General features: G+C 47.1%; 1 protein-coding gene across 13 annotated transcripts in view; it reads left to right on the top strand.

Annotated features, from left to right (window-relative positions):
- AMBRA1 (autophagy and beclin 1 regulator 1) overlaps nucleotides 1–18446 on the top strand; it is a 167422-nt gene that overhangs the window by 138043 nt on the left and 10933 nt on the right. For all 13 annotated transcript variants that reach the window (XM_011227947.3, XM_034644732.1, XM_034644731.1 and 10 more), the window contains one exon: nucleotides 13691–13830. In XM_011227947.3, coding sequence (XP_011226249.2) covers nucleotides 13691–13830 — 140 coding nt within the window. The remainder of the gene's footprint in view (nucleotides 1–13690; nucleotides 13831–18446) is intronic.

Here is an 18446-nt window from a genome sequence, read left to right as displayed (position 1 = left end):
TTCTTACACCCTAGTTCCTGAGCCGAGCACCCCAGAGGCCTGGAAGTATCTTTGGATGAAGCCTGAACTGAATACCTCCTTACCTCAGTGTGAGACCTTTAGTCTGAAGATACATGAAGGACCCAATGAAATATTTATGCTTATTAAAAAAAAATTTTTTTTGAGGAAGCGAGCTATAAAAAGTGATATATGGTATACTATGAAGTGTTCTTTTCTATGGGTTGTAGTCATGTTGGAAGATGAGGCCTTTGGGTAGCTGCTATGCTCTTAATGGTCTCATCCATTTCATGAGTAGAGGAAGGTCCTATTGGGACCCTCTCTTGTCTGAGGTGGACCTCTCTTGTATTGCCTTAAAAGCCTCTGGGCATCGTGGGGTTAGTGGCCTTCTGGACGCAACCATACTGGTTTCTGAGTTCCCGTGGGGGCTCATTTGCTTTTGCCAAGGGGAATTGAAAATTTGAATGGTTCTCTAATTAGATGGTATTTAAGCTGTGTCTCAATCTAAGAACCTGTTAATTCCCTTAGCACTTTGTGTTGTGCCATTTATAGTTTTATGCACTTTTGTTTATGTGTTGTTTTGTGTTTTCTTTAGCTGAGTGGTGTGTATGTTTAATCTGCCCAGTTAGGTTCAGTGTAAGCTCCTTAGGGGCATATCCCCCAGGGCCCTTCATTTAGTGCGATGCATGTAGATGCTTGATGCCTGGAATGGAAGCATTTGTTTCAAAGAAAAAGCTGGAGATGGGATCTGTTACGTAGAAAGTAGGTGGCCTAGCATGGAGGTTGCCAGCCTCTTCCTCCCATCTCCTACAGGGAGGGACCCCTCTATCTGACTCTGCTGAGTCACTTTTCAAGCACCCTGAATTTCAGAAGGCCTCTTCTTGCCAGTGTGCCTTTTACCTGGCCTGCCCTCCTATCTCTCAAACCTGACTTCGGCTGCTCTTTCCCTTCTGCGGGACTTTTCTAAATCACTCCCTCCTTGGGCCACCACCCTACTTGGTTCCTCGAGCTTGTGTTAAAACTCATCACACCAGACTGCACTTACTTGTTTCCTTGTCATTCTCTTTTGGACTGTGATGCTCCTCGAGAGTGAAGACCATATCTGTGCCATGTTTATGAAGTCCAAGTACCTAATAAGGAACCTGACATTTAGGAGAAGCTGAATGAATGGAAGAGAATCGCAAGAAAAGTGTCCTCCTTAACATTTCTAGGTGACAACGAGCAGAACCAGTGAACGGTGACAGCATGTTCCACCAAGCCTCTGAAAGGGTAGAAACAGGCAGTCTGTGCTCTTGACATCATACTGACAGGAAAGTCCCCATTCTTGGATTCCAGATGACTTTGGAAGTGTCTGGAATTAGGTGCTTGGGAGAAGATATTATGGGAAGTTCACAGGCCTGTTTTCTTATCTAGATATTTGAGGATGGACATTGAGGTTTAGTTTAAATATTCTTATTTTGCTTCTTTTCAGCAGATTCGGATGGTTAAAGTACCTGGCGTCTGCCTTTCACTACCTAGAATCCTGGTCCCAACAGCTGTTCTTCTAAACCCTTCCTGCCTAATTGTGGAATAATTGTTTATAATCATTAAGAGACAGGATCTGATTTCAGCAACACTAATGGACATCTCCAGCCTCTTCCGGAAGCCAGGGCTCCTGCCCAACTCCTGGGCACAGCCTGCCAGTCCTCCATCGTGGCAAGGTTCCTCTTCCCCATAAGTAGCTAGAAACATCTGGCTAAGGGCAAACAGCTACAGGGCGGAAGCCAAGATGTTGTCACATATGGGGCTGGCAGCTCTGGGAATGCAGTTGGAGGAGTCTGCTGGGGAGATGTGGTAATCCATTGCTGTCCTTCTCGGGGGCTCAGGGCGGCTAGCCAGCTGCTGCATGCCTCGTGACAAGAGCTGTTTCTCAGGCCTCCTAGTGAGGCTTTTTTGATTCTCAGTAGGCACCATCTGCCACTTAGGGAGCTGAAGTAACTAGAAAGTTCCCATTTGGGAAGTGTTCCTCTCACCCAAGAGATGGGATCCAGGCTTCTGAACAAGGTTTTGCTTACCCTGTGTCCACCGAGTCTCACTTTAAACCCCTGCGCTACAGAAAGGTTTCTGGTTTTCCAGGTCTTGGTTGCCCCTTACATCCAGAGGCACCAAAGCATTCAGCACATGTCCCCGAATTCAGTCATTGGTGGAGGGAAGACACCAGTTTTGGATAGCTCTGCTGTACCACCGTTTAAGGCAAGAAGTGCCTTTTTGTCTGAGAACAGGGAGCGAGGGTTTAATGGGACAGTAGAGCATCTCCCTCTTTGCACAGGTAAGTATAGGTGGGTGTCTCCATCTGTAACGTCAAGCTCTGTCTTTGAAGCATTGAAGCAATGCTTTTGTGGGAGATGGGCCTGTCCTCAAGCTTCTCTACCCAGAATTCCCCTTCATTTTAGTCTTACCTCTTGGAATTCACTATGGTAATATTCAGAGAGGTGAGCTTGTTGGACCAACAGACATTCCCAGGAGAATGTCCTCCAGAGCACTGACTGATCTTAATTCCCACTAAGTGACATCTCTGCCCAAGAGATGATCTCTTACCCAGTCCCATATGAAAACTCTTCTGAAAATGAATTGCTGATTGCTGGTTCACCTTGGTGCATTTATTCTAAGCGGTTCTTCATACGTCTGGATTAGTGCTTCTCAAACTGTGCTCCTCGGACAACCTGCACTGGAATACACGAGGTTCTTGTCAGAAACAGACAGCACTTCAGGCCTAGAGAGCCCCATAAGAATGGGGCGGGAGGGGCACAGGTGTTTGTATTTGTAAAACAGGCTTTCCAGGTGATTCTGATACGCACTCGTGTTTGAGAACTGCTGTTCTTAATGACTGCTTTCTTCATCTGAGGTCTCTGCCCTCGGCCTCCTCAGCAAGGAAGAGACTCAGTCTTGGGTTTACTTGTGGTTTTATGCGTGGTGCTTTGACCCTTGGCTAATCTTGTTGTGGCCATGGCAGCCTTTGGGCTCCATTTTCCACCAGACTCTTACTTGGCTTTTTGGCTGTCTGTGCTTCACCTCCCATATCTTCTCAGCTGTTGCTGCCCTCCGGGGCACTCCCTTGAATGTCCATGTGCTGGATTCTGTTCTTCCCCCATGTTGAGCCATTTTAATTTTTGTCCTTGTTTCTAGGATCAGGGTCCTTTCGATATTTCCCTTCTCTGCTTCTGAAGCTAGGCTCAGTCTTCCCAATTTTGGTATGATTGGCAAGTCTGGAAAAATAATACTCAGCACATATTTTATCTCCTCCTCCCCTCTGTCCATTCCAGACTCCTCTAGGCTGGACATGCTACTCTGCTTCGGCGTCTTATTTTCTGTCTGACTCCCTGGCTCTGGAACCAGGGAGGGCATTTTGTTCATTTCTGTTTGGTTTTTTAAGTTAGGCATTTGGAGAATGCAGAGCTGAAGTTCTGCTGAATTCTCAAAACACTAAGCTGCCTATGTGCCCTCTCTGCTTTCATTTTCTAATTGGAAGAAGGCATAATATTGAAACAGAAAACTGCAATTAATTTTCCAAAATAGTGGCAACTTGCACATTATAATAACTTTGGTTGTAACCAAGTGAAAGCATAATAACAAAAATATAAAATTACTAATGACACCAGAAATAGTCCTATACCAGACCGCTCTTCCACTTTTGTGTAAGTAATAATTGCTGTTTTACCTACAACAGAAGTCAGCAGAGGGGTGGGGGGGGGCGCGGCAGGATTGGTTCTGGGGCATTTTGAGCTGGAAACCGAGAATTAGGACTAGTGCTTTCAACACAGGAATTAAAGTTCTGTCTGCTCTTTTTCCCGGATGCATAGACCATCCCCCCCCAACAGGTAGGGGATGTGGGCACATAAGTGGTTTAGTATGAACTGAAGCAGATCCTCACTGCATAATCCTTGCTGGTCCTAGAGGCAGTGGTTGCTTGGATCTCACCAGTGCTGCTTTGCCTTTCTCTCTGGTCATTTTATTGGCAGAACTGATGGATGAGGACACCGTCATCTGGCTTGGATGGAAGAAGCTCTAGGACAGAAAGCAATTAGCTCTCCTTTCTCTGTGGAACAACATAGTGCTCTTTAAGGCAAAGCCTCAGATACTTAAGGGTCAATTTTATTGAAAGCTTTTTCTTTGTGGCTATGTGGTAAAACTGCATTCAAGTGTTGAGCAACTGTTACCTAGATAGATTGTTGGTTGGGAGGGGGTGTTGGAAAGAGAGCCAACCCCTCTCTCCCTCACTCCCTCTCCCCTTTCCTTCTCCCTTCTCTCCCCCTTCCCCCCCATCTTCCTCTCTTCTCCCTCTCTCTCTTCTTCTTCACTCCCCTCCTCCCCTACTTCTTTACCTTGAGAGTCCTGCTTTTCAGTGGTGGACTCTCCCCATTGTCCACCTTCTTCCTTTGGAGCTCTGGCTCTAGAGATAGCATCCCTCTCATCCTCAAGCGATCCCAGGCAGCAGGGAAGGAAAGGAGATTTGTTACCATTTTTTACAGACCTACAATCTTTTCAGAAGTAACTGGGCTGTAATTCTCAATGTGTACTTCCCTGGGACCACATCAGCATCATCAGAGGACTTAGTAGAAATTCAGATTCTTGGGGCACCTGCGTGGCTCAGTCAGTTAAGCGTCTGCCTTCGGCTCAGGTCATGATGCCAGGGTTCTTGGATCAAGCCCCACATCGGGCTCCCTGCAGGGAGCCGGCTTCTCCCTCTGCCTGCTGCTGCCCTTGCTTATGTTCTCTCTCTGTCTCTCTCTCTGTCAAATAAATAAATCTTAAAAAAAAGAAAAGAAAAAAGAAAAAAAATACAGATTCTCATCCTTACGTGAGACCTGCTGAATCAGAGGATCTAGGGGTAGGGCCCAGCCATCCTTGTTTTACCAAGCCCCCCCTGTGACTGTGCACACTCAGTAAAGATGGAAAACCAGCCATTGACTGCATGGGGATTCTATTTAGACCTCACCTGTCAGTGTAACTTTGTCCTTTTCTTTTTTGCTCTTACCCTGTCTCTGGAACCTCATCTGATTTACTTATATAGCTCCTATTAACCAGATGTTTCAGATATTTCCAGGAAGTTGAGAAATTGATGAGTATCTCCAAGATGCTAACATCCTAGTGATAGTATTTTAAGAACTAATGCCATGAGGCCTTTTTCCATTTCTGATTAAAATTCTTACCTGCCCACAGTTGACTTGAGCTCTTGACTGCGAGCCCATGCCTGCTTGCCTGCATGCTATAGAATACAGAGATGTTTCAGCTTAAAAAGTGAGAAATAGGGGCGCCTGGGTGGCTCAGTCATTAAGCGTCTGTCTTTGGCTCAGGGCGTGATCCCGGCGTAATGGGATCGAGCCCCGCATCAGGTTCCTCTGTTGGGAGCCTGCTTCTTCCTCTCCCACTCCCCCTGCTTGTGTTCCCTCTCTCTCTGGCTGTCTCTCTCTGTCAAGTAAATAAATAAAATCTTAAAATAAACAAATAAAAAGTGAGAAATAGTATCTTTATCTTTCGTTCCAGGCCCTTCCCCATCTGAAGGAGTACTTCTGGAGTTCCCTTTTCCAACATGCCACTCACTATTATCCTTTGATGGGATACGTCACTATGATGCCCATTAATGGATATCTTAGAGTCATCCTGATTATAAAGAAATATCAGTTGTCTTTCTTTTTATAGCCATTTTCTGTCATTTTTACAGCCATCTTCACAGAGCCCAGTGATGACTGATTATTTTTATAAGTTCATTAAAATGAACCACAGAAAAGGCTTGGTATCCAGAGTGTTCAGATTAGTCACAACTAAATTGTAGCTTAGATCCTGGGGCAGGATGGGTGTCCAGCGCTGTCGGCACTGACCAGCATTTATGTAACTGACATGTACAGGCTCTTTGGGCCTGTCCTAGCTCCATTCTTCAGTATGTGATCTTCACTGTAGCCTCCTTGCCCTGAATTTAGCCTGTGACATAATCCATTCATCTCTACTTCTCTAGATTCTGAAAGTTTGATTTCCAAAATTGACCTAGAACTCCAGTTCAATCCAGAGTATTCTCCAGGAATCTGAGAGAATGAGCCTTTCTTAATCTTGTCTGGCCTTGGGAGTGGCAAAAGCCAAAAATAAAGATATTTTATTTTTGTATCCTGGAAGGGTACTATTTCTTCAAGGGAAGAGTGGGATAAAAGACAGACAGCTTTGTTGTCAGAAACGATTTACTCCTTCCCAAGATTTTGTCCTCATTAATTTTCTTAAAGCTGCCTGTCAGTTGATTAAAAGCTGTTTCCGCTGCAATTATCTTAAAGTTGACTTCTGAGATCTGGTACAAAGCATCTATCCTCAGAAAGTTCCTTTCTTCAGCACATTGCAGGAAAGGGGGAGGGAGTAGGGGAGAATTCAGGGGTGTCTCTGATGCAGTTTGTCAGAGAAGGGAGGGGACAAGATAAAACATTAAAAATAACAGTAGAGCTACAATTAGTTTAGGTGAATTTTTCCATAATAGATTCCTCTAGGGTAACTCTAATGATTTCTTTTCCCCCATGGCCTCTTTGTAGAGTACAGCCCATTCTGTGCGTTATTCTTTACACTTAACAAAATTTTATTGAGCTTCTATGGGCCAGGTATTTTGTGAGGTCGGGGACTGCCATGCATAAAGTGGACCTGGTCCCTGCTCTCTTGCCACACAACTGGCTTTTTTTTTTTTTTTAAAGATTTTATTTATTTGACAGAGCGCACAAGTAGGGGGAAAGGGAGAGGGTGAAGCAGACTCCCCATTTGGGGCTCAAATGGGATCATGACCTGAGCTGAAGGCAGACGCTTACCGACTGAGCCGGCCAAGCAACCCCACAACTGGCTTCTCCACTGGTCTTTGCACTGCTGCATTCCCAGCCTTCACTGCACGTGGCACACAGGAGACACTCAGCATTTGCTCCAGGAATTTGTGTCCCTTTGATGTCTTATGCGCTGTGTATTCCCTACACATGGATGAACACACACCCCTGCTTACCAGCACCATCAGTGTGTCTAGCACATGTCTTAGTGATGATAATTGAGTGAAAGTATCAAGGAGATAACCCTTACGAAAATACGGAGTGTCCTGCTCATTTCACAGTTGTGCCCAATATCAGTTTCTTGGGGTGCTAGTCCCAGCACTGAGACCTGGTGAGAGATTTCCAGTAGATAGTTTCAAAAGCAAAAGGCAAAACGTTTTTTTCCCTCAGGAATTGGTAGGAGAACCAATTCTTGCATTTTGTAGAAGCTGAAAGTATATTAATGTATTTTAAGTATAAAATACAAAGCATTTTAATGTTTAACCATCCACAACACTCCTCTTCCAAAAATATATATCAATTAAAACACTTTGAATGTGTTGGAATATATTGAAAGACTCTCTTATCCAAGGTGCGTATCTAGAACAACTGCTCATTTAACCATTTCCTTTGAGATTTGTGAAGCCAAGGGAAGTTCAGGAACCTGTGCTGTGCACAGACATGTGGGAACAGGAGGAAGTAATTATTTTGGGGGGTTCTAGGAGCATTAAGTGCCTCAGTATTTCATTTAGCGCCAAAGTAGTCCTTCAGCTGAAGGAACCCCTCTGCTTTGATCTTAATGGCCTGAGATGGCCTTTGGAAAGCATCAAGCCAATTGAAAAATAAAATTCTTGTCCTCTGACTGTCTCTGTGGGATCTCTTCGAGAGGAGTAAGTGAATAAGACAGAGTTTACAGGTCTCAATAAATCACAAGAGGTTGGGTAGAAATGACTCCAAGGCAGCAGATTATCAGTGGCAGCCAAGGGCAACACATTCCAAAAGTTAAGAAAAGGGGGTGCTTGGCTGGATCAGTCCATAGAGCACGTGACTCTTGATCTCGAGGTCTTGAGTTCAAGCCCCACCTTGGGCCTAGAGCTTACTTTATTCATTTTTTTTAAAGATTTATTTATTTGAGAGAAAGAGCAAATGAGAGAGAGAGAGCACAAGCTGGGGGGGGGGCAAAGGGAAAAGGAGAAACAGTCTTCCCTACTGAGCTGGGAGCCCAATGCGAGACTTGATCCTAGGACCCCAGGATCATGACCCAAGCTGAAGGCAGATGCCCAACTGACTGAGCCACCCAGGCGCCCTAGAGCTTACTTTAAAAAAAGAAGATGAAGAAGAAGGAGCTGTTGCTCTTCTTTTCTGTTGGAAGAACTTTGATTTGGACAAGGGTGGTCTAGGCAGATTTGTTCGTGCTTCAGCTGAATAAAGGGGAGAGGTAGGTGAGCTGGTATTCTGATTCTTATTTTTATTTATTTATTTATTTATTTATTTATTTATTTATTTATTTATTTATTTATTTTTAAGATTTTATTTATTTGAGAGAGAGAGAGAAAGCACAAGCAGGCAGAGGGGCAGAGGGAGAGGAAGAAAAAGACTCACCGCTGAGCAGGGAGCCGGATGCGGGGCTTGATCCCAGGGCCCTGAGATCACGACCCGAGCCGAAGGCAGACGCTTAACCGACGGAGCCCCCCAGGAGCCCCTTATTTTTAAATGGTCACTTTAAAATCAACCTCCTACAAGTTCTAAATTCCTAAGTAGAACATAAAGAAGGCTTAGAGACAATAAAAGAAATTGAAATTTCTGAAAAACAATCAAGATTTTCCTAGGGATGAAGAAACTTCAGTAATTCATGAATCTAAGCAAATCAGTAGCTCGAAAGGAAGAAAGGACGACCAGAGGCTCTCCCCTCTCCTGCTCTGAGAAGTGTGCATTTCTCAGCCTCTGACAAGATGTGTAGCCATCCATTTCCAGTGGAAAGGTCAGCTGTCTCTTATCATCTGCTTTCCATTGATTTCTTCCTCTTCCCAGAGAGTTAATTTTCCTCTAGTAACCCTTCCTAAAAGCTTAAGGCCTCCCCTGATTTCCATCATTACCGAGAAGGCATTTTTCCTCTTCACATTTCCTTTCTTCCTCACAGCCCCCTTGGCTTGCACCTTCTGTCTTGGCCCTTCCAGCCTCCATTTCCAGTTGTCCCCTTCCTACCACCAGCTTCCATTGTCTCAGTTAAAAGAGGGAAGATCTGTTGAGTGCACGTGACCTCTTGCCACCATGGAGCCATTCCAGTTTTACAGATGATGAGATTCCCAAACCCAAACAAGATAACCACAAAGTTTTTTCTTTCAGCTTCGTAGGAGCTGATCTGAACAGTGCTGTTTGCTGCTTGGACTAATGGTCTAAGCTTTATTGATATGCAGGCGAAAAGAAAACATCTTGTTGAGGGCAGCAATACATTTTTCCTCTAAGTTTTGAAAGGGTGGAGAAGGTTTCCTGCTGAGCAACTCTGGCTGCCTCTCACTCATTTCCTGTCCACCTCTGAACAAGAAACAAGACCCCTTTAGTTTTGGTGTGGGAACTGTTTTCTTTTGCTCCTACTTGCTGTTAGAGTTTGAGGGATGGAAGGGCAAGGGGTACAAGAGATGGTCTTGGATCCCAGAAGTAAAAGAATCATTATCTTCTCCCACTCCCTTGGAACCGTAAAGATCTTGGCGACCTGACTCATTCCCTGGTGACGTGCTGAGACTGCACTGACTCTCCTTCTAGCATATCGATTCCAATTCCCTTCCTAGATGTTAGACAGAAATGAGAACAGTCTGCTTGGGGAGGGGGGTTGCTGTGAACATTTGTTATCTACCAGGTAGCAGATGTAGCCGAAACAGGTGAAACCAGGACTCTGTCAACACAAATCAGCAGCTGGGTTTTACACCCAGCCCCACAAAGGGTCTCCAGGTCCCGAGAACCATCCTCCAGTGTCATGGAACGTGGTGGTACAGCTTCACGGGGAAGAAGGGAAAGAAGGGTTTTTTGGCAGGCCACCCAGCTTTGTCCTTGACGAGTGTTAAGGGAAACTTTACTTGAGATATATTTGGGGTGCCTTTAAGGGAAGGACAGAGCTGTCCCTTAACACGATCTCAGATCTTCTGTCTTGTCAGTGCCGATGAACCTTGAGATTACAGAACCAGAGCTGCTCCCCAAGCCACTGGGTCAGAAAGACTGCCGCCCGAAACCCTAAATGGTGTGGGAGTAGCCAGAGCTACCGAACCTCCTGCCGCCTTGGGAAACTTGTTGAGCAGATACTTTTCTTGTCGCAGGGGCTGATTAATTGTGAGGAGTATACCCCCCTCAGTGAGGTGCTTTGAGAGTTCCAGCCAGAGAATGGAGTAGAAACTGCATCTCTGGGTGGTTCTGAAAATGGGCCAGCTTCTCATTCCCCCGGGCTCCTTTAGTTTCAGGCATGTGTGAAATCAGAAGTATTGGACTGGATGGCCGCTCAGGGCTGTAAATCTGAGTCCTACCTGTCCCACATCCTCTGTGCTCTCATTACCCACCCCCCCATATGTTTTGCTGTCTCCTCCCTCCTTCCCACCCCCACATTAGAGTGTGATAAGCAAGCAAGTGCTTATCAGGAGTCCTGGAGGCTGCTGATCCTCACGTGGCATTTTCTGGCTTCCTGCCACAAAGCAGGATTTAGTCTAATACCCAAACGTTGGAGGAGATGGGCACTTGGGAGTTGCCCTTTCAACGGTGTTGAAGGCCTTGACAGGGGTCGGGGACCAGGGGGACTGCCATAGTCTGAGGACAAATCGATGCCCCATGACTACTATAGCCATGGAGCTTGTGAATGTCTGTGCGGCAGGGTATGGGGGTCTCAGCCTTTAATGACCTCTCCCCAGTACCTTGTCTCACCAGAGCTGGATCATCTGTCATACTGGTCTCTTGAGGGTTTTGTCTCCAGAGTAGGTTCTGGTACTTAGAAGCAAATTCACAGTATTTGCTTGTTAATTCCTCTGCAGCAACTATAAAAGATAAATTTGTGACATGTGAGAGGTTCATTTGCTTCTTTACTGGTCTGGAACATTTCTGGGAGAGTTCTCTTAGCTTTTCTTTAAGACTTCCATCAAAAAACTCGGTACAGCCTTAAAGCATCTGCTTTACTAATCGTGTTATCCCCCTTCTTGCAAGGCTACTTTCTCTGCCCAGCTCCCTGCAGTTATGAATCATTGTGACTTTAGGTGAGACCCCCTTGTGAAGCTTTGTAGCGCTGCCACAGGCCAAAACCAAAGCTCCCTTCGTCCAACCCCCTGAGATTAACACACATCCCTCAACCCTGGGTGTCCCCCCACTGCCACCTACCCTTGGGGCGAAGGAAAATTAAAAAGTCAGTGATCCTAGTCACAGTGGTTAGATCCCAGCCACTTTGTTCCCTGAGTGTATCTACCAACTCATATTTAACCGTATAACCTATAGGGACAGAAATCATTGATTTCTCTTCTGGGAAGGAAAACCTCCGTGAGAAAAGGTAAAGGCACCACACCCCGTCCCCCAATTTGAAGGAAAAGGGTTGATTAGGTGCACAGGGCAAAGGCAGATATTGCCATTTCATGGAGAGTCTGTCTTTGAGGCTGGTAGAGAGTAGCAGCCGTAGCCGTAGGTGTTGAAGGTGCCTCCCAGATACGTATAGGCAGGGAAGAGACGATCCGATGTCCAAGCAGCCATGTTGTACATGACTAGTTTAGACATTCCTAAACTCCACTGGGCTCTTTTTTAGTAGTCTCCTCAGTTAGACCAAAAACTCTTGCTCATTCTTATATTTGGAGTTGAGTCAGAAAGGGAGGGTATAGGAGGTTCTTAAAGTAGCAGCCGTGGGGCAGTCTTACACCTCAAAACAGAGCCAATTCCTTATCTGTAAGAGACCCATTCAACCTCAGGACCATAGCAGGGCCGTTCTGGCAGGGTGCCACTGGTGGCCCGGGCACATTTGTCAGCACCACAAAGCCTGGGAGATTCTTCACAACAGGATTCTCTGTGTATGTGTCAGTATGTTGAGTACTTGTGCCGTTTGCTCTCCTCTCCGTTCTAGAGCCCGTCCTGGTGCAGGCCTTTCAGGTAGACACCCAAGACACGCGAACAAGCATTCCCACATCCGGGCCTTATCACGCCATTTGTGTACGTGCAGCAGACCCCTTAACTCAATTTGCACTTCCTTTCTTTTCTTTTCTCTTTTATTTTTTTTTTTAAAGATTTTATTTATTTATTTGACAGAGACAGAGACAGCAAGCGAGAGAGGGAACACAAGCAGGGGCAGTGGGAGAGGAAGAAGCAGGCTCATAGCAGAGGAGCCTGATGTGGGGCTCAAACCCATAACGCCGGGATCACGCCCTGAGCCGAAGGCAGACACTTAACTGCTGTGCCACCCAGGCGCCCCTCTTTTCTTTTTTAAATCTCTCATCAGGATAATTTGAAAAGTAATAATTATTGTACCGCCCTAAATTCATTTTTGAATATTGCTTTCTAAACCACATCTCATGTGGTCTTCCATTTTTTTTCCTTCATCGGGGGGCAGGGAAAGGTAGATGTAGTTCATCCCTGTTTTATAGATTAAAACCTGAAGAGGCTAAAAGGGAAAACATTGACTAAAACTCCAATTTATAGATTTTTGGCTTCATCCTTTTCATAGATCCTAACGACCTTTTTTGAAGCCCCAGATGCAGATTCCTGGTAATGATCATGACAGTTACCATCTATGAGCTTGCACTGTGCCAGGCGTTTTCTATACATCATGTCTTTTCATCTCTCCAATTATTTGGATGTTGGTGTGTCTCTCCCTCTTTTTTTTTGAGTAGGCTCCATGTCCAGTGTGGAGCCTAGTGTGGGGCTTGAACTCACGACCTTGAGCTGAGATCAAGAGTCAGATGCTTAACTGACTGAGCCACGGAGCTGCCCCAAGTGCTGTCTCTTTTTAAACTGAGATCTGGAAAAGTCACTATTCTAGAGAAGTGGTGTCAGGACTCCAACCCAGGGCTTTCTCACTCAAAAGAAAGTCCCCATCCCTCATTCTCCCACTGCCCTGCCCCTGTCTCTGACTAAAGTTGCTGTGGAATATTGTGCAGCTCAGTGGCCAGAGAGATCGGAGGCTCTCTTTCACCTCTGATTCAAACCCTAGTCACAGCTAAGCTGCCTCCTGAGAAAACAGTAGCTTTGGAAATAAGCCGACTATTGAAGGGGGACTCTCTCCCTTGGAGAAATGGAAGTGATCTATTTAATGGTGATTTATATAAGCTAGAAAGGAATCACGTACCTGTGTGTTCACGAGCCCCCTCTCCCCTGCTTCCTACATCTTAGTGCACCTTTTAGGTTTCCTTAACAATAGCAGTTTTAACATTGCTTTTAATTAGATGAATTAAGAATGTTCTCTGGTGTTATCACCCCCTCCCGCCCCCCTATCACCTTCAATTCCCCATTGCTGTGAGAGCTGTGATTTCCATGGTAACAGGACTCTCAGTTGAGGTTGGCTTTCACTGGTTTGTCTGGTCAGGGGAAAGTTAGGGGCAGGCCATCCTGGTGAGTGGAGTTCTGACTGCCTTTCCAGAGGGCTGCCTTAAAACCATAAGATGGAAAGAGCTAAAAGGCTGTGAGGAGAGCATGAGCAAGCTTCCTGCAGAAAAAGCCCGAGTGTGCCCCTAGTCTTGCTCGAGAGAGTTCTAGCCTTCCTTCTAAAGTAAGAGGGCCCCGGCCTCCCCCTGCTACCCCAGTTCACCAGTATGTGTAAGAGGCCTTTTTTCCTCCCTGTGGTTAACTTGCTTCCAGCCATAAAAGGGACTTTGTTGTTCTCAGTAACAAATTGTTTCTCCTTGAATTCTCTTTTCTTCCCTCTTTTTTCCCCCACCCAGAGAGTTTTCAACGTCCTTTACCCCATGCCTGCCGACCAGCGGAGACATGTCAGCATCAACTCTGCCCGTTGGCTGCCCGAGCCAGGGCTTGGGCTGGCCTATGGTACCAACAAAGGAGACCTGGTGATCTGCCGACCAGAGTGAGTGGCCCAGGGTGGGTGGCAGCATGGGCGGGAGGGGGTCATCCAGGCTGAGGACGGGAGTAATTGGCATCATCTGTGGGTCTGGCCGTGAGGTGGGGTCTTGTAGATGGGAAATCGAAGTTCTGCTAGAACCTGCCTCATTCTCTGCATCCCTCCGTAAAGGGCCCTGTTCACTTAGGGTTGCTAGGGTTAGCTCTCCGTCCCAGAAATCTTCAAAAGCCTGGTTTAGTTATTATGTCTTCTTAAATCTAAGGCAGTATTTTTTTCCTTTGTTTCCTCTTGTTCCCTGGTTCCCTAGTGATAGTAAAGTTTCCCTGCAGGCAAAAGCATAGATATTCAAAGGTTCTTTTCTTTTCTTTCTTTTTTTTTTTTAAAGATTTTATTTATTTATTCGACAGAGATAGAGACAGCCAGCGAGAGAGGGAACACAAGCAGGGGGAGTGGGAGAGGAAGAAGCAGGATTATAGCGGAAGAGCCTGATGTGGGGCTCAATCCCATAACGCAGGGATCACGCCCTGAGCCGAAGGCAGACGCTTAACCGCTGTGCCACCCAGGCGCCCCTCAAAGGTTCTTTTCTAAACGCTTTTTGAAAAATTCAACAGGTGGTCTTGGGTTTGTGTAAATGCCACAGACATAACTTAAGAAATAAAATTGGAAATAGAGTATTGTTAAAGCCCTAATTTGTCAGGCCACTGATCTCTAGCAGCCTGGCTCTGTGTCCTGCCTGTTTTCCTTTCTGCTTGCGCTTCATAACAGTGAAGGCAAATTGAAAAGCTCCATTTAAAATCAAAATGCTTATTATCTGGTCTTGAAAAGGGGTAGGTGGGGACAGGGAACCAAAGCACTTCTGTCATAGGTCCTGATGACACCCCTGCCCCTTCCCCTGGTGTTTTGGAGGATAGAGTTCTGTTCTTTCACTGGAGACCCTGGGAGTCAGCCAGGTCTGTCATCAATTTCCAGACCCAGCCAGGTGGGGCGCGTGAAGCTCTGTGCTTCAGTGCGGATCAGGCTGATTGCTGCGTGGGCCGCCGCAGGCTTCCAGCCGACTAAATGCCACTTCTGCCTCCAGGCCGTCCTAATGCTGTCCTTCACTTGGTGTGGAGTCTTCTCCAGGGGTGTTCTGCAGGTCACAGAGCATGGCGTGACTGGTCTGGTAGGGTCTCTAGCTATTGGAAGTGTCTGCGTTGCCTTTTGATGGGGCCTTTGGTGATTTTTCCTAGGGTGTGTATTTGGGTCAGTTCTGGTGCCTGGTAGGTGACTAGTGACTGAGCTCTTGTCAGCTGAGCTGGGTCAGTGGCTCAGGAGAAAGGAAACCCAATTCTAAGGGCAGCTCTTTCATTCTATCCTGCATTTTTGGAGCCCCTCCCAAAGAGAGGCTGCCGTCAGAGACTGCGGTTCTGTCAGCCGCACTCTCCTCAGGCTCTGTGTCCAAAGGGCCCCTCTCACTAGCTCCTCAGTGCCTTTCCAGAAGCAAACCTGCCTCTTTGATGACTGCCACTGTTAGTCCTGGTGTGGGATCCATCCATTTCTGCCTCCCCCTGGCCTGACCATAGTCCTGGGGTCAGTCTGCTCTGAACTCTTTCTTTTTCCCCAGAGCACATGAGACTGATTATCTTATCTCACCCTCTTAGGAGTTCATAAGAGGCCTCTGATGGCATCTTTTCCAAAACTGGCACAGAATTCTGGACCATAATTTCATTCTTTTTTTTTTTTTTTAAGATTTTATTTATTTATTTGACAGAGATAGAGACAGCCAGCGAGAGGGAACACAAGCAGGGGGAGTGGGAGAGGAAGAAGCAGGCTCATAGCAGAGGAGTCTGATGTGGGGCTCGGATCCCATAACGCCGGGATCACGCCCTGAGCCGAAGGCAGACGCTTAACTGCTGTGCCACCCAGGCGCCCCCATAATTTCATTCTTAACCAACACTGTAGTCACAGGCCTTTCTTTCCCTGTCTCTCCAAGACATCCCTCCTCAACGTTATTGTCTTATCTGTAGCTCCAGCCAAACTCCCAACCCCTAGCCTTGTAAGAGTGACCTGCTCTGACAGAGGCAGGATCTCTACCTCCAGTTCGTCGTGGTCCCACAAAGGCTTTTATGTCTGTAACCCCGGCCTCCGCACTCGGTGTGAGTCACAGACACCTCAGCCAAACATGAAGCTGGCTTTGGCCTCTCTTCTCTCTTTTCTCCCCATATGTTGTCTTCATCATCCAGCGTCAGCAGGCTGAAGCCATGCTGGACTGCCTGGGAAGCGTAGCTGCAGGAACCCAGGCCTCTTCCTCACCGAGCAAGGGGGCACTAGCATTGGATGCCACGAACAGTGGCCCACCGCACACCAAGGTGTGTTGGCCCGAGAGAGAGCCAGCTTGGCTGGCCTGTGTGGGGTTGCTGTTTCTCTTGAATTTTTGGGTCATTCTGGCAAATGCCCCATGTCTTAGGGCTGCATATTTGAGGGAACTATATAAATTAAGACAGACATGACTTTGTCCTAAGTTGTTCAGAGCTTCTCTGCTTCTCAGTCCCCTTCATATCTGTGGTATTTGGCTTCAGTATTCAGGTAAAGATGGGAAGACTCACCCACGCCTCCCAGAGGATCAGTGGCAGAATTAGGCTTCCTGACTTGCCAATTTTGAGCTCTTTCCTACAGTTCGTTTTTTAACCTTTTTTCTATCATGAGTAACTGTAACATTCTGATGGAAACTGTGTACGCTCTTCCACAGAAAAATACACCACAAGAGCACCCACATGATTTCAGAGCTCTCTTAAGACCGCAGGTGAAGGATGCCGCTCTGGGTCACTTTGAGGCATTTCAGCGGGCCAGGTGATTGACACGGAGGGAAATGAGAGAGAAGTGAGAATGTTCACGTCTTTTGAACAGTCTGTGGTTGGTCCCTGGCCTAGAACAAGGAGAACAAACGAATAGGGCAGTAGGAGCTTGGGATTGTCATCTCTCCGGTGGGCAGCTGCCTGAGGCTCAGCGCCCTTCCCCTTGTGACAGAGCTCCGGCACACCTGTTCCCCAGGGCAGAGCAGCCAGCCGGCCAGGCCGGGGTTACAGCCCTCCCTCTGGAACAGGTGGTTGTCGGCCTTTGTCCACAGACACAGGCCGTGGCACCCGCTTTGTGCCCTCAGTCTGCCTCTTGATTTCTCCTCCATTGTCGTAGCCTCCACACTTTCTCCAAGCACAAAGACAGAGGTCACAAGCCCGTTGGGCATCTCTTGGTGGCACTAAAACCCCATTGACAGTAGAACAAGGCCTCAGAAAATACTCCCATCGCTCCAGGGCAAGAAATTCTGATGACGGGTGAAGAGACAAACAGCTGGCCCCGTGGCCCCGTAGCCCATGTACAGAGCCATTAGGGTGGCTGATAGCCCAGTCACCCCACCCTTCCTAGCAGTGAGGCACTCCTTTCTCCTTGGCTTTGCTCCCCCACCCGCCACTCCTCCCAAGCTGCTGCTGTGCCTCTGGCTGACTGCCAGCCCAGCCAACACCCCCACCGATAACCATAGTGGGAGTGAAGTACCAGATTGATGTGAGGGGGTGCTTGCTCACTTCCGGCTTCATAGATCAGCCCTACAAATGGGGGGGAGGTGTTGCTGGGAAGACCACTGCTTCACACAGTCAACTCTGAAGACAGAATTGAGAGACTCATGCCAGAAGAAACTAGGCTGGGACTGTGGGGCATCTGGCCCCCCGGCTGAGTGTGGGACCCCTGACAAGGCCCCGGCTCTGTCCCTTAAGAGGAAGCTACCGCTGTAAACAGTGATTACAGTCAAGCATCACTGACCAAGGAAGGTAAAGGCACACCCCTGAATCAAAAGGGGAGCTACAGAGACTTCATCTTTGCGGCTGTCCCACAAGAGCCAGGTGCCAGCTCTTTCCCACGTTGCAGAGATAGTGGGGCTAAATGCCTATCCTTCTTTCCAAAGAGACAACCATGTTAGTGATAGATGAAAGAAGAATGTTCTCAAAGGCAATATTCCCTAGAAGTTCAGGGGCGCCTGCCTGGCTGAGTTGGTGGAGTGTGCAGCTCTTGATCTCGGGGTTGTGAATCGAGCCCCATGTTGGGTGTAGAGGTTACTTAAAAATAAAATCTTAAAAAAAAAGCTGAGTTCAGAGCCATAATCTGCATGAGAGTGTGGTCGCCACTGATAAAGCCAGGCCGGCTCCTAGCTATGCTCAGGGAGCCCAGAAGGTCCCAGCTGTGAGGGAGTCACTGAGCCCAGCCCAGAAGCACAGCTTACAGATGCTGCTGAAGGAAGACTGGGATGAAGGGGAAGTAAGTCCCTTTGAAAAGGCTGACCGTGCTCTGCCTTCCCCTGCTTCCTCATCCCTTTGTGTGTTTGCCTGACTTCCAGGAAGAACCTGGAGCCAGCGGTGACTCACTGATCCTTACTAAGACCCAAGGAGAAAGGAGATGGTTGGGAGCATTCTTCAGCTTGTAGACGGAAATCGGTGATACTGGCTATTGAAGGCTCAGAGTTTCAGTAGAGAGGGTGTCTTCAGCTCTGATCCTTGGTCCAGTACCTAGAATTTTAACCAAACTTTCAAAAATATGAGCTTGTTGTAGTCAAGGTGCTCTGACTGCAGAAAGTAGAGCAGGTCTGAGCTCCC

The sequence above is a fragment of the Ailuropoda melanoleuca genome, chromosome 16, assembly GCF_002007445.2.
Source record: "Ailuropoda melanoleuca isolate Jingjing chromosome 16, ASM200744v2, whole genome shotgun sequence".
In the NCBI taxonomy this organism is placed as follows: domain Eukaryota; kingdom Metazoa; phylum Chordata; class Mammalia; order Carnivora; family Ursidae; genus Ailuropoda; species Ailuropoda melanoleuca.
Note: the sequence above shows the minus strand (reverse complement) of the source record. Positions and strands in the feature narration are given on the sequence as shown.